General features: G+C 39.1%; 1 protein-coding gene across 1 annotated transcript; it reads right to left on the bottom strand.

The window, feature by feature from the left end:
• Window positions 1-3,606: 3,606 nt before the first annotated feature.
• Window positions 3,607-11,347, bottom strand: stc1 (stanniocalcin 1). The gene is made up of 4 exons (XM_020658017.3): window positions 11,063-11,347; window positions 9,170-9,312; window positions 8,851-9,062; window positions 3,607-8,208 (listed from the first exon to the last, which is right to left on the bottom strand). The coding sequence occupies exons 1-4, from the start codon at window positions 11,238-11,240 to the stop codon at window positions 7,908-7,910; spliced, it is 834 nt and encodes a 277-aa protein (XP_020513673.1). The 5' UTR covers window positions 11,241-11,347; the 3' UTR covers window positions 3,607-7,907.
• Window positions 11,348-16,527: the final 5,180 nt, after the last annotated feature.

Genomic DNA, 16,527 nt, shown 5'->3' with positions numbered 1-16,527 from the left:
TCTGTGTTGAAAGCAGTAATTCCATCCAAATTGCTTTGCAAAAGTTGCCCACTACAAAGCTGCTGCTATGGAACTGTGCAAACAGACTCAGTGAGAGACAGACTGACCATATGGAAAAATTCAAAAGTGTTCCTTCTTGTCCATCATGCTTGTGCTAATTTAATCGATGAGTTAGGAGTGAATATCTCTTTAAAGAAGGCAATGATAGAATCTGTGTGCAGAGCTGCTGCATCACCTATCCATGAGACTGGAGAGCGGCTGATGAGAAATCCCTTCAGGACTCTTCTCTAAATAGGCATGAAATTATATCTGCCTCTGACTGAGATTAGCGTCCATGGAGCCTCTCGCATTCTGCACCCTCTTTTCCTCAGGCTCTTCCAACCAAACAGGCACTCTGCAGCTTCAGCTCGTTTGTGCTGAAGTTTAGGAAAGTTCATTTTCATCAGGAGGTGCTCGCTATGTCCTTCATCTTCCAATTATTCCTCCATGGGGCCTGCATGATTTGTCACACATACTGAAGTCATGTGGTTAAAGATAGCAGTGTTATGTGTAAGTGATTTGTGTTTAGTAGAGGTGCCACTTCACAATTCAGTGGAAAGACTTTGATATTTGGGAGTATATTATAAAAAAACAATGCATTTATGAATCGTTTAATTTAGTTATAAAACTACCAAACAAAGCTGAAAGAAACAAGTCAATGTTTTAATGTAATACTGACTTATATGCTCTCAACGGGCCCTAACTGTGCTCAAGGGGAAAAGTCCTCAATCTAAGTGTATTTTACCAGTATTGAACTGCTGACAGACAAAGTAAGTGACTAGCAGATCAATATAAAATAGTGGAGCATTTAGAAGCTAAATAAATCCATTTTTTTTATCTGGAGTTGGTGGAGACCAAAAACTAAAATAGAACTAAAATAAGAGTAAAGTATAGTCCACAATCATCAGAAAGTAATGCAATATGATCTGTATTAGTTTGAGTAGTACCCTGTATATCTAAATCACAACAAGATAAAACAGATATATGAGCTTAAATAAAGAATTTGACAACATTTTAAAATTAACAATTCAACACAAAAACATGTGTTTTTGCAACGACAATGACACATTGACATTTTAGATATAGAAAATGTAGGTCCATTACTATAGTGTTCATTGTAGTATTGGACAGTTAAGAATGTATTTCAAGGACCCTATTTTTTTGTCATCAGTGCCACGTGGTGTTTGGAGACTGTTAATATGGATTTGTAAAAGGCATCTCTATGCTAGAAAGCCCCACCTGGACTGCAGAATACATGTGTAGGCTTTGAGATCACATACTCTCATGTGGAAGTCATTTTTGTCTCTCCCCAATCCCTGCTTTACTAAAAATTGTGCTTCCATTTAAGGAGCTTACAGGCCAGAGTCAGGACTCAAAATATTACTGCAAACAATTCAATATATAGATTTCAAACTTCTACATTTTATCCATCAACATATTTGTTGCTTACCTTGGGCCTGTTGGCGATGGCAGCAGGCTAAGCAAGTGAGCCCAGACCTCCTTCTCCACATCAATTTTTTGAAGTTCCTACAGCAGAATCATATGATGTTTCCAGGCCAGCTGTGATACATTCCCTTCAACGATCTCTGGGTCTAATCTGGTTACTCTTCTTAGTTGAACATGCCTGAAAAACCAAGAGCAAGGTGCCCCAAAGGCATCTCTAACAGATGTATGAACCACCTCAGCTGCCTTCTGTTGAAGAGAAGGAATAGAGGATTGTATTTGTGTCACTACCCAAAGCTCATAATTATAGATGTTAATTGGAACTCTCCATTTTTCGGCTGAGAATGATCTCATCAGACTTTCAGGTGCTTCCTCACACTTAGCTGCAAACCATTTAAGTGTTGAAGTTCAGTTACAGTTTTTGGAAGCGAATGGAACCACATCATCTGCAAAAAGCAGAGTTGAATTTCTGAGGGTCCCACACTGGCTGGGTCTTAACTTCCTGTCTATGATAATCACAAAAAGAATAAATGTCAAGGTACAACCCTGGACTTTGTTTCCATATCTAATGTGTATCTTTCCAGCACCCTGGGGAAGAAGAACTGGAAGCCTGAATAGTGTGATGCTTTGATAGTTGGAACACACCCTTCAGTCCCCCTTTTTAAAAATGGGAATTAACTTGTTGGTCTGCCTTTCTAAACACACTGCCCTTGACATCAATGCGGCACTGAAGAGGCATATCATCAACTCATCTACAACTGGCACCTCAACTTTGAAGAGATTCTTAACTACTTCAGCGACCTCGGCCAAGGATGTAGGCAGTGTTTCCCCTTTATCTTCAAACTCTTCTTCCTAATTAAAGTTCTTGCTGTTTGGGTTCAGGAGTTCCTCAATGTGCTATTTCCACTGCTACAAAATATCCCTAGTCAGGGTTAACACTTCTCCTACCTTAGGGAAGACAGCCCGAGCCAAGCCCTGGCAACAGTTTGCCAGAACTTCCTTGACACCAACCAAAAGTCCTTCTCCAGAGCCTCCCTGAATTCATTGACCACCTGTGTTTTGCTCCCACAGCCATGGAATCCACAGCTCTCTCAACCACCCAGGCCCTGCCTGATGCTTACGAAGACCCCTGGGCTAACTAAACTCAAAGTCCTCAGCGTGACGGCTTCCTTTACCACCAGTGTCCACCAATGGGTTTGGAGGTTTCTGTCACAAGTTTCTGTCAAGTTCCAGCCATGACTCCTTGAAGCCACTTCAACAAATCAAGGCTTTGAACTCTGACATCAGCAAGATGTTCCCAGTTCACTCCCCTTACACGTTTAGGATTACCAGGTCTGTCCAGGTGGAACATTTCCCAGGACATCAACCAGAAACTAAGAGGCCACATACTCTTAACAGCTGTTTGGTGCATATGCACAAACGTTAAGCGCTTTCCTCTCCACAACTTAGAGTTGCATTGAGAATTCAAACACAACAATATTCAGCAGGGGACTTGAGTGTCCTCACACCCACTTGACGCCTCTCAACCCAGGTAACTCCAGAAAAGGGGTTTCTGTTTAGCCCCTTTCTAGGAGTTATGTCCTAGAACCAGTGCTGTGCATTACATTTCAATCTATTAGTATAGAGTATCTTGACTTTTTTAAAAAGCTTTTTCTTGAGTTTATATCCGAGTTTTAGAGATGTAGTTTTAAAACACCTTGATGCAGGCTTTTGAGAAACGATTCCTGGTCTTTGTGAAGATGACTAACCTGTGCATGATTTTATTTTTCATGTCTTTGATATGATATGCCTTGGATATAATCATTGACAGCAGTTTGTCCTCAAATCTTGATGTGGTTCGTGGTTCTTGGGGAGAATTATGACATGTTTCCATGTTGCCAAATATCTTAAGGGACAGTTATATTTTTAATGCAATACTGAAAAACCATAGTATCATATAAGCATGTCTAAACTTGAATAACCAATAAGGATCATGCCACTTTACTCAGTTTCCCCCCTTTTTCCATCAAGTAAACCATAGATGTTGGGATGTTGGGATAGAGGAATCTTTCGGAAGGTTTTAAAGGCAACAACTTGTAAAATTGATGTTGATACAACTATGGAGGTGATGATTTATTCAAATGAGTGAAACAAGAGCAAAGCAAAATATTTCATACCATATGCCAGATATGATACATATTTTATTTCTTATCAGCAAAAGACACACAATTGATGCATTTGTATCTTTCATGACTTTTCAGTACAGAGGAAAAACCCAAACATATACACAGTATGGGTATATATGTAAATGGGTATATTTTAAAGTGCAAGTGATTCACAAGGGTCAATCATGCGTTACATAGCATCAAGAACTTTATTGTTATCTTCTTAAATCCTTTTTGAATCTGATAGTAAAATAACTGTCACTTATATATTTATATATATATATATATATATGAATACAAAATAAACTTAAAGTCACTGAAGCTTTTTGATTTTGTTTAAGCACAACATTTATCAATATATATATATATATATTTCAAGTCTTGAGAGGAAAGAGTACCATGAAGTGCCAGAAGTGAGGGTGTTGACAGGAGAAATTGTTTCACAAAAGTCACCAAAGGTCGATTTAATAATGCTCCAGTACCACCTTAAGCACCCCTAAACTAAACAGAAAGTAACTCAATTCATTCACTTTTTTTTTTCTCCTAACAGCCTTCATGTGTGGACTGACTTGGGCATGTTCTCGTCGAAACAGACATTCAGTATACAGGTACATTCTCTGAAATTACCATTACACTTGACTTGATGAGGAAACAGTCAATTTGCCCTTGCCAAATATATTTGACACAAAGAATGTTCATAGAAAATAAATATGAAGACATGGAGAGACATAAAAAAAAGTAGATGTGGACTGATGCTGAGCTCACTGTGTGCTGACTGATCAGAGTACCTCCAGGCATCTGGACCAGCATCACACAGGGAAGTAACAGTTTAGCAGCAGCTGTTGGGTTTTGGATTTACCCATGGACAACAAAGATACAGACATTATGTATCAATAGTACATGAAGAAGCCCTGACCCTTCAGGTTGCAAAATATTTCAGACAAATTTCTATTCACTTGGTAAATAAAACATGTCTGGATTGCACATGTGCTGAATGTTTCAATGCCCTTTTAGTGGTTAAGATGCAAAGTGCATATTGAACATAAAATAGTAAGCTAGGATATTTTACAGTGTGACTATAGCTCTTAAACTCTCATGTGATTCCTTCAGAACTGCTGCCCTTTCGCATTAAAAGACACTAAATAAATGATCATATTCACAGAACAAAAAGAAACACCGGTTTACAAAAAAAAAAAAAAAACAGAAATCAAAAGAGATGAGCTTGGCCTTCACACTGTGAGTGCAGTGTGAAAGCAAACATGCTGCTTTATTAACACAGCATTAGCTGGCACTGAATGAAATAAAGATCAATTTCTGTGTTGCAGTGAATCCTCCATATATGAGATTATTGCATAGTTTGGAATTCTTAACATAGCTATTGGATAGACACTGACATCTCTTTTTTTCTGGTCTCTGCTCTCTTATCCGTCCAGGACAACTTATATTTCATCAAACAGGACTGGGTTCAATTCATTTCAAGGAGTCAGAGTAAAAACTGCAACAATAACCCAAACTAGGCAAGCAGAACCTCTTACAATTGTTCAATAACATATTTCTTAAGGTAGCTGAATAGGTTCCAATATTTAAAAAAACATGTTTTCTGAGTCAAACTTATTGATAGTGAGTTGAACCCAGCCCTGTCCACTTAATCTCTAAATTGCATTTTCGATGTGTGCAAATATTTCCACATTACTCCAAAACTCACTTAGCCCACTGATTCTTTAATTGAACACCAGCATCTAACAGGTATATATAAATCAAACACCAGCATGAAGACCCTTCTCAGTGACCACTGCTCTCCATCGATCTACTAATTGAGTGATTGTCTTGATCATCATACACCATATAACATACAGTCTTGTAAGTAAATATGATCAAATTTCATGTGTTGTACTTTGGAGAGCTCACTGCCTAATGGAAGAGGTCTACTTGGACTTCTTGGTGATGTTGATGTGTGGTTACAAATATTTAGGGATGCACCTACATGATACTAAAATTGAGTATCTGTCCACCACAGACTCAAACCGCTTGATCATGCATTGTGACAATTAAGATGATCTAATCAATTCATTTTTATGTTAACGTCTTAGCTTGATTCTGTTTTGCTCCACCAATAAGTTTTACAGCTACCTGCTTTATCTTCCAAGATACAGTTTCAATGGTTGGCAGTAGCACTAACAAATATATAACGCAACAAACTGCAATTTAAACACTAACATTGGCTCAGCACTTTGTTTTTGCCAAAACCTAAAGTTGGGGGTGGGGGGTGGGAGTTGTTTTGGTGCATGCAATGTTATAGTGTAGCTAAATATATTAAGGTGGGCTTTTACCTGCTGAGATATCCTGAGTGTCATTGTCAATATATTCACCTAATCCATCAATGAAGCTCAAACTAAATGAAATCCCTGATAGTGCATCAAGAGTCTGGTCAGTGACAGCTGTCTGTAAATAACTTCACACATATTGTGAGCTTTTTCATTCCGGCTTGTGCTGCTTGTCTGTAGCTAAATAACAGTGCAAACATGTGGACCTGAGATATACTGGGTTCTATAGAGTAAATATAATGTTGAAAATTCCACACATTTTCCTTTGTTAGTTTTTCTTCCTCTGGCTGTCTTTAGGTGGGAACACTAATGTTGTCGTTGTGTTTTTTGCATTGATTCTATCTCTTTATGTAATCTGGGCAATCAGAATTTACACATCAAAAGCATTAAGGGATAGCAGCAAATAAGTAAAAGATAAAGAAAACTGTCTAGGGGGTGCTTGATTCTGGTGTTTGTTTAACTGTGATCATACCTGGTAAATCCTCAGTTACTAGCACAAAACCTCCAGTACTTAACAGGCTCATCTAGCAGCTGCATAAAAAACATTTTTTTCCCCCAACCAGAAAATGTGTCAAAATGAAGCTATTGTAATGTTGTGGTCCCTTGTAACACCAGGAAGAAGATCACCTGACTTGAATGACCAACCTTGTTCCCCTATGGCCAGCACAGAGTCATGACATGGGTCCCATTCAGTCACTGAGTGTCAGCTCACTTTTTTTTTTTTTGGCATAGAGCTCATGTTCAAATAGGAGCCATGTCTGAACTTGTTTTTAAACCTGTAAACTAATTAAAACCACAATAAAATGCATTAAAAAAAACAAACATTAAATAATATAGTAGGAAAATAAATATCATTCCAACAAGGCTTTTTTTAAATAGTCATTCTTAATCTCGAAGTCAGTGTGTATGTCATAAATTCACCTCAGAGAGCTGTGACCATCGGTCCAAGAAGATGGCTGCTCTCAGTCTCATGGGTGAATGTGCCTATCAGCTCCTGCACATACACTACTGCTTCACGCTCAGTTAAAAACACATATAAAGATTCCATTAAACATGGTCCCACGTATACTTAAGAGCTCAACAGTCATATGCATTACAAGTGTCTGGATACAAGATATGTAAAATGGACTTTTTTCTGATAGTAAGACTTGGTCATGACCTGGACGAAACATGGCTACATCTGCCATCAGAAAAAAAACTAAACTAAACAATTCTAAGTGCTATAGCTAGACACTATTTTGGTTTTTTCATGAATAGCATTCAGGGCAGTTTGTAGTTTTTTGGTCAGTTTAAGGTAACCTCTCAAAGGTTATAATGAAACCTCTACAGACCTCCCTCCGTATGAGCTCTCACTCTCTTTTAGAGGGCTAACTATGGCTGTCTCAGATAACGTTGTTTACAGTACATTTAACTGTTGTGTTAGTGCCAGAAAATAGAAGATTATTTCCACATCTCATGCTCACAATTTCACAGGTCTCATCGCTGAAATATTAGATACATCTACGAATAAATTCTCATTCCTATCAATTAACTAATAATAATCCAACTACTGATTTCTAGTCATAAACAAATGTCAAGATTATGAATATTTATCTTTTAATGTATATACTGTGCTCTAGAGGCAGGAACCACTATGGCTGTTTTTTTTTCTTTCTTTTTTTTTTTTCTTGGCATCAAAAGACTTGTTCAGGATTCAGACCATGTCGCACTGATGCAACAGCCACATGTTCAACACTAACTGTGAGCGGATTCTTTTAAAAACAGTCGATGGAAGGGCCTAAGTGTGGGATATACAATATAGCAACAATCAAATTTGACTCTATGGGCGTTCCGGCATTCCCTAGAGGTGCATATTTCTGTGACTTCCAGTCTAGCAGAGGAATGTATTCTGTCACCCCTAGGGAATAGAGGAGCGATGTTTTGCGGAGTATGATGAGTTTCTGAATCTGAGAGGAAGTTAGGAGCTGTCACTGGCTGAGCGTTTTTTGCCAAAATGACTGGCGGAGTCTCTGTTTCGCAGATTAGGCTGGATCTTGTACATATGGGGACCCATGGACCAGCGCCAGCTCCCACGGCCCTCCACTCCAGTTGGGATGGCAGCAGCTGCAGCCGCAGCAGTGGATGGGCAGGGCTTGTTCTGCAGCAGCTGAATAAGCATGGTCATCTCTGGGCCCAGCCGCGACACCATGCTGGTCCGTATGCGGTCCACCGTGTCCTCGTCACAGTCCATCAGGCTCTGTAGCAGCTTACCGTAAAACCTAGGAGGACAAACAAAGCATCACAGACTTACTTTTCAACAGGACACAAATGTACAACAGTATATTCCAGTTATACCTTCTAACACTCAGTGGGTACTTGTCTGTATCTGCACAGTACTCTGTAGTCTGATGTCATGCAACTGGGAGTAACCTTCCCTTCTTCAGTCACTACTAAGCCATGTGCTCCACCCTCCTAGCCCCCTTTTGTATCCACTCCCAAACTGCAATCCTACATGAATTACAAGAATAATAGGAACAATAGCCTGCAAACTTGATATTCTTGTTTCATTTACTCTCATTGTACAGAAGAATGTAAGGAGCAGATGGTCACCAAATGGAAATCAATACAAATTCAGCCATCTGCTATGCTGCATAAATTGGAGTCCAAGAGATTTTTTGCAACATGCAAGTCATGTACAGTATATTTGTAATTTTTAGCTAGATTTAGACACAGGGACAAGAGTCCTCTTTGTCAGATGTACTCCCTTGTAAAGAACTAATGTGGTAAACCATTATTTCTACATCTTTTCTTTAAATAGGTTTAAATAGCCTGTCAAACATCTCTAACTTGAAATGAAAATTTGTACAACGTGTACTACAGTTCATAACTTTGAAAAGGCATACAGGAGCAGAAGAGCTCACCTATTTGGGAAGTGACTTGGAAGTTGTGCCACTTCGCCAATAGCATCTGGATTTGATCGAGCCACAGTGCAGATATCCAGCTTGCTGTAACACTCCTCTTGGACTTCGGATATCATTCTTTGGAAGGTGGAGCAGCGGCGGATGGTGGGGAATGCCTTCGAGGTGATGCCATTGGCAATGCACTTGAGGCTCTCCTTCACAAATGCTTTACCCTGTAAAAAAAAAAAGAAACAGCAATGCTTCACACATTCTAACCCTGACAGTTACACCCATGAAACAGAGAGAATATAATCTTTTTGATATGAATTACTGTGTGTACCTGAGTGTCAAATTTAGCAGCACTGTATAGGAAAGACTTGCAGATGTCATGCATGCCATCAGTGTCACAAGTCGAGTTTTCCAGGCAGGCGAAGGCTCCGCAGCCAACTTGGAGGGCACTGTTGAGACAGCGTGCCACATCTGCTGTGGGCACAGAGAATGGACCATCAGCAGGGGAGCCAACAGTAGCTTCACTGGGAATCACTGTACACTCACTGAGCTCATTACACAAGAGGTTGCCAGGGTTTCAGCTCAGAAATGTGGCCGACAAAAGAGAAGTTTCATACTTTGGTGATTCACAAAAGACATACAGTCACTCAGGTCAAACTTGACTGGAGATTGGACACCTTACAACTGGGAGTCTCACACACTATTTGGCAAAAGTGCAATTTTCTCTTGGCAAGGACCTTTGTTCCACTGTTTGGTTCTTTCCAGCAGAGCTTGGATGAACAGTACCAGAAATACCAAAGAGTTTCCTGAAAATTGTTGGCATGCCTGTCGACACACACAAAAATACATTTGTACCACTGGCATACAAACAGACACACATAAAAACACATGTTGGGATCAATTTCTTTTAAAAACTGTAACAGAAAGCTGAATTAAGAAACCTTCATTCAAACCACTTAAATATTCTATATATAGTTAAACCGAGCAAAATTCATAGTCCAGTTACATATCCAGAATTGATCCAATGAAGATACATGGATACACATACAGAAAAATCATATTCAATTTAGAATAACCACGTGACTTATTAGCCTGACCAATCTACAGGTAATACTCATTCCTATCTTTCTAAAAACCTATCAAGTATCCATGCTGCAACATCACAAATCCCCTCAGTCTATTTTTCAAAAGAAGAACATGACCATAACAAGTTCAGCTCAAAGAACATACAATCCCTCTTAAAGGTTACACCAAAACAGAGCTATTAAACATAATCTGAAAATAAGTGAATACATAAAGTTGACTTCTCATAATTCTTCATCCAAGAATCCACTGAAATGGCAAGCAGCCTGACTCCAAACCCCTTTGTAATAACCATTAAGAAATGTCACCGCAGAGCCTAAGCCTACTTGGCAGACTCCTGAATCTGGGGCCCCATGTTGACCTGCACAGTCAGATAAAGTCTGCTTGCCATCAGGGACCAGAGATTGTTCTCAAAATAAAGAGTGAGCTGCAATTCGTATGATGATGAAGCAATTCCTGCAGAAAGGTATTCAGCATCTCTTTTACACACTGCATTTTCTCACAGCGCTGTACCTCTGTATTAACAAAAACATTAGAACAAAACTGCAGATATGTGGTACGCAGTATGATTCCTTGTTGCTCACTATGAGGGATTTTGACAGTTATTTCTTTTTTTTTATGTACAGTATAAGAAACTAAAAGGATTACATTTGACAGCCTAAATTGTATCTTTTCAGAGGCATATTAAAAAAAAAAATCTGATGTATCCTACTTCTTTTTTTGACTTGAAGGCAACACAGGAAGGCTACCATAAGCTTTATCTTTTATGCACTAAAAGCTCCGCTCCAAGTCCACTGTAATTCTGAACAGAGGGATCTATGCAGCAGCCAAAGCCATGAGAAAGAGACTATCAGCATGACACAGCCTGCGCTCTCAGGTGTCAGCACCAAGCTCCATGCTCATCTGTTGCCGGCAGGACACCGGCAAAACCACAGCGTTAATCCTGCAACATTCTCCCTGAATCTAGCGCTCGTTTTCACAGAAATGGGTGCACAGGCCAAAAACATACATGTGTGGGGTAAAAATATCCACATTGTGAACGAGCAAATGTAGGTTTTTCTGTGCATTGTGGAAATGGTCTTTATAGAAAGCAAGCAGTGCACTCTGTGATTTATGCAAATGGAAGCGGCGTGTTACTTACTAGGGCTATTGGCAGAAAAGCGTGCTCTTCTTGGCGAATAAGACTCGTTCTGATCCAATTCATATGCAGATGCGTTTAGCACCATCAGGAGAAAAAGTCCGGTTCTCAAAGGCATCGTCCTTTCAACACAGATACAACTAAATGCAAAGAGACGGCTCCTGCTCTGTGTGTAATTCATAAGAATACTGCTCCAAAAGCTTCTGCAGCACAGGAAACAGAACAGATGTAGGATATTTCAAGCACGCTACAAGCTTACACTACACTGGACTCCTTACTATCCTTTTGACTTGCATGACAGCTAGAACCGATGTTAGGTCTGCATGGGTTTATATGGGAGCGCTGAACATTACGAGTTCTGCGTTTGGACCAATCAGAGCGCAGTATTCAAGCCCGTGGTCCCGGTCTTTCCACTACTAATTGATAAAATGATTTTACATCGGCCAACACTGTTGACCTTACAGCTAAACATGAATAGGCTACTGTTTATATTTTTTTCATTTAACTTAATAGTCTAATTCACTGATAGCCTATAACTAATACACACTATCACTAAACATCAGCCATACTTATATGCACTTCTTAAGAAATAACTTATTCAACCAATCCCCTATCTAGCAAATAATACAAACATTTTTTTTAAGTTATTATCTTACATGTGATTTGATTTTAAGATTGACTTGAAATAACTTTGTCTGTGATGCAAATTTGTCTTGCATCACATTTGCAAACATCAACATTAAGACAAGATACAAAGGTTCAAACATTTGGCACAACATTCAAAGACCAGACAATTATTCAGAGGCCTTAATTGATCTGGGATTCAGCTCTGCATTAAATTTTTGTATTGACTTGTCAACAAAAGAGTGTTACAGTCTGACCTTTTTAAAACTTGGGACCCTGTATCTCCAGTTTGATGTCAATAGTTTATATTCTGTGTTCAGAGCGGGGTTAGTTTCCGAGGCGAAGCTGTTAGCCAGCCATAACATGTTTTTATCATAGGCTGACTCATAAAGTCTTTGCATTGTTTAGAATACAATATTTGAACAGATGTTTAACTGTTAGAGCATTTTAGACTTTAAAGACAGACAAATAGACCATGAGGTATAGCAGCAATGTAGGACACTTACAATCACTGAAGTAAAGAGCAAAAGTAGAATTTGTTGTCTCGCCCCAAAAGATCTCTGTCTGCGGAGGTAATAAATTCTTTGTTTTGTCTTTTTATAGATACAATCAATGTGAACTTTTCAGGACAACAGATGGTCAGTCATTACACCCAAATATTTATAAGATGACGCTTGCTTGATTGTTTCATTATGAATGAAAATAGTGGCTTTGTGAGCATCAGATAGTAAACTGAATACAATTTCCTCTGTTTTCTTTGTATGGCTCTCCAGAGGGTTGTTATCACCCCACTCAACCAGCGGGTTACTTAACAGAGAAATCAGAGCTGTTTCGTCAGAATACTTCAGAATGGATTATGTAATTATCTTGTTCCCACAAGTTATTTTTTTGTGCACACAAGATATTAACCAAGATATTTTTTTCACTCTTTGGGACTTCAGGGGCTCCTTACCTATCACCACTTTATGTTCACTAATAAAGCTAGGTGATTCCCCACTTACATACAGTATGACATATCAACAGTAAGCCTCTAATTCTCAAAAGATAGGTTTACATGCTTCAAAGTTTGCATAGGAGTTGTGTTAGGTTTTTGTGCGGCCATATTTACTTAAATAAGGAAGTGTAAACACTTTATTGGGGGACAAGGAACGGTTGCGGAATTGTGAAGGATGTGGATATTAGGAGAAGGAGGCTATTATTATTTTATTGATATATTAGATCTGTTTTTATTTCCGCCTTCCTTTCTCAGATTCACCATCAAATATTAGGGACAAATATCAAATCAGGTTTAGAATAAACTCTATTGGCTAGGTATGTGATCACATAATAAGAATTTGACTATGCTGTTATATTAATCCAAATGTAAAGAGAAAAAAATAGGCATGCACATTAAAACAATGGTTATTTATTAGGGTTGTATGTTCACAGAGGTTTGGTTCGTACCTCAGTTTTTGAGTTTAATTTCGGAACTATTATGGTGGATAAGTGATGGGATAGACGTTCGGGAGTCCGTACATGGTTTTTTATTTTTAAATTAAAGGATGCTCTATGCATTCCCTTGTATGACTTCAGTCCAGGCTTGGTCAATAATGGACTCGACACCATAGATTGTAAAATAAAACATGGAGGACATAGTCTCAGTGATGTCACACATTGGTTTGTGAAGTGGACTATTGAATCCCATCCATGGTGGTCGCCATATTGGAAATGCTGTCTCAAACTAGCTTTCAGTCAACCTATTAACAGGCTCAGAGGTGGAGCTGAGACGGGCTTTAAGCCTCCTGACAAACAGCTACAACGCGACCGCACATCAGTCAGATCAGCCACACCTGTTATTATGTATAACTCTTATCCTTCTTAAAATCTAAATGGACGAGCTATAAAAACATTAACTACAATACAGTGTGTGCTAATTAAGAAACTTTGTCTGACAAAATTTGTTTGAACCAGGCTTTAACTCAGGCAAGAATCAGGAATCAGTGGACAAAGTGTCAGAGTCGGATGCTATAAAGTCAATTTTTGCTTGTATATTAACTCTGCAGTGTGTAGTTGAAACCATTCACAATTTTTAAAGCATAAAATGCAACATTCTGAAAATCAATACATCAAATATACTCTAGTAGGGGCACACTGGTGGCGCAATGGTTAGGGCGCGCGCCCCATGTATTGAGGCTGTCATCTCAAGCAGGCAGCCCAGGTTCACACCCTTCCCACATGTCACTCCCTGCTCTCTCTCCCTGGTTTCTGACTCTATCCACTGTCCTATCTCTCCATTAAAGGCCCAAAAAGCCCAAAAATGAATCTTTAAAAAAATATACCCTAGTACACAAAATAGTGTGTAGTTGACTTCCTAAAAATCTAATTAAGTTAAACCCCCTCTGAATTTGTTGATCATGGCTCTGTGTTCGCACGGACGGGAGGGCGCTTTCTTTGGCTTGTTAATGTTTCACTCAGAAACTCAAATATGTTTCATACTTGTTTTACAAAGTGAGCCCCTCCCTCACCAACCATTGGCCATTCCACCACAACAAAATACTTTCTATGGCCTAAAAAGACAAAAATATAACAAGCAAATCTACTTTGAAATGCACATCATCACTTGAAAATTACAATCTTGTCTCCAAATGATTGACTTTGAGATGTGACGTGTCAGTCTGATGACTGTTCTATGTTTTGATCGGAAAATCTGCCCTAAAAGTTGTTTAGTAAGCCTTAAATGAAAGAACTGGAAAGAACATATTTGTCTATCAGAAATCACAATGAAGTAGTTTCTTCACTTTCATTGTGATCGCACTAATCGCACACATACACTCAAAGTTTGTGTGCCAGTCGCAGGATATAAACATCACTAAACCTTACTGCTCACTTATGGTGGTTTACCCTGAATATTTCCTGCTATCACATCAGCTCACCCTGACCTCATGCAGAACATGTTACTATGGGGCTGTCAGGAAAAATTCTGGGTAAAGTTGGAATGGAAAATTTGGCTGTTTGTGTTCACACACAGCTCACCAAGAAAATTTCAGGACTTTTTCAGAGGTTTTGTGCAAGTGTGAGAGCACCATAAGTATTTAATGACTCTTTCAAATGTTACAAATTCATGCTTTTTAGTGTGTAGTAAAAAAGTAAATTTAGTCATATAGCACCTTTCAAGAAAAGATGCCACAAAGTGCTTCACAATGAAGAATTGAAAATAGATAATACAAACCAACAGTCACATAAAATCAATTACAAACACTGTTGCTGCTAATTATGGACTACTTTACTTTTGTAGGCTCAGAATTGAGGACTAGCAGATTCTACATGCTAATGGAAGTCTCAGAACCCATCCGTGAACGCTTGATAATGACAACGCCTCTTCTTTTCTTTTTCAGGGCTTACAGTGTCACCAGCGGGTTGCTGTAAAGGACTTTCGCCTTCATGAGTCACCTGCAAACAGATTGGGTATTCCTGTTTGAAATCTATTAATGGAGATGATTCCGGTGGCAGCAATAGTTCTAATTTCAACAAGGAGGAGGCACAGTGATGTACGTCATGATGCTACACGAAGAAGAGGATCAAGAGGGGTAGAAAAAGACTGTCTGGACTACAAACATGAATACAGTAAGTATTTTTATTTTTTTATTGCATTTTTTTAAGATAACTTTATAAGAAGCCTGAGTGAAGTCACCCATCTGTTCCTGCAGTGGGCATTGGAGTCCCATCGATGGCTGTTGCCATGCTGGAAATGTCGTCTCACCCTAACTTTCAGTCAACTGAATGACAAGCTAAGAGCTGGAGCTGAGGTGGACCTTAAGCCTCTTGACAAACTTTTACACCGCCCCTGCCTGTCATTCAGGTTGGTTACTGTACGCACCTTTTGTAAATAATGCTTATCCTTCATAAAATCAAAACAGACGAGTTACCAAGATATTCACCCCTGTACAGTATGTACATGAGCTTACTCGACAAAATTTCGTATTTTGAACCAGGCTGTAAACATATTCGTTTCTGCTGTAAAAACAGGCTTTTTTGCATAGATTATGTATGGGACTTTTGGGGCTTTTGCAGCAAGCCTCAAGCAGACACTTGACAAACTGCAGGATTTTGCACTTCCAAAATTCCAAAAAATTGACATCATTTTTCAACACTGAAGGTTGCCGTTTGGGAATGATATGCACCACCATTCACAATTGTCACAATTGGTAGTCGAACCTACGATCACTGTGATGATGACTGTAGGCTTTGTACACGTGGCGCATGCTCTTCTAACAGAGCTGAAACGGCACCCCAATGCAGTATGTCTTGTGCTGAACGTAAGCTGCCTCTGTATGTCTGACATTAGCTCAAACTAGCAGGTTGCTGTTAGCTAGCAGGTGCTGTTAATCTATGTTTTTAGTTACGTAGTTATAGAAGTCGTTCAGATATTCAGACTGCAGTTTCAAAGTGAGATATCTAAGTCTGTGTGATGTTACGCCTTCAATCTAAATGTTGTGGAGGAGTTATAGGGGGGAAGAATTGATCCCCCCTACCATCTTCGGCATTACAGGGGCGAGACGGGATCAGCGGAGCCATCGGGGGAGTGCTGTGCTTGTGTGCATGTCTGACTCTATGTGGAGCTCCCACTGTGCTCTTCTCGTAGACTGTTGTTCTTAGATTTTGGTGGGAATTTGGTAATTTTCACAAGAAATAACAAGACTGGGGAGGGTGTTTGCTTTCTTATGATTTATTTATTCTCTCTGCCCCAAAAAAGTTTCTCCAAGCTCTAATGTCAACAAATGAAAAGCCCATCTCCACACTAACAAAGCAAAGCATTTATTTAACAGCATGTATTTATTGAAATGTGGAGTCCAAATATCAACCCA

This window comes from Labrus bergylta, chromosome 2 (assembly GCF_963930695.1).
Source record: "Labrus bergylta chromosome 2, fLabBer1.1, whole genome shotgun sequence".
Taxonomy (NCBI): domain Eukaryota; kingdom Metazoa; phylum Chordata; class Actinopteri; order Labriformes; family Labridae; genus Labrus; species Labrus bergylta.
The sequence above is the reverse complement of the archived record's forward strand: the minus strand, read 5'-3'. Positions and strand labels throughout refer to the sequence as shown.

Coding starts and splice junctions, on each gene's coding strand:
- stc1 (XM_020658017.3), bottom strand. CDS start 11,240: ATGAATTACACACAGAGCAGGAGCCGTCTCTTTGCATTTAGTTGTATC. Junction 9,313..11,062: donor CTTTTCTGCCAATAGCCCTA/GTAAGTAACACG, acceptor CTGTGCCCACAG/CAGATGTGGCACGCTGTCTC. Junction 9,063..9,169: donor CTGCTAAATTTGACACTCAG/GTACACACAGTA, acceptor TTTTTTTTACAG/GGTAAAGCATTTGTGAAGGA.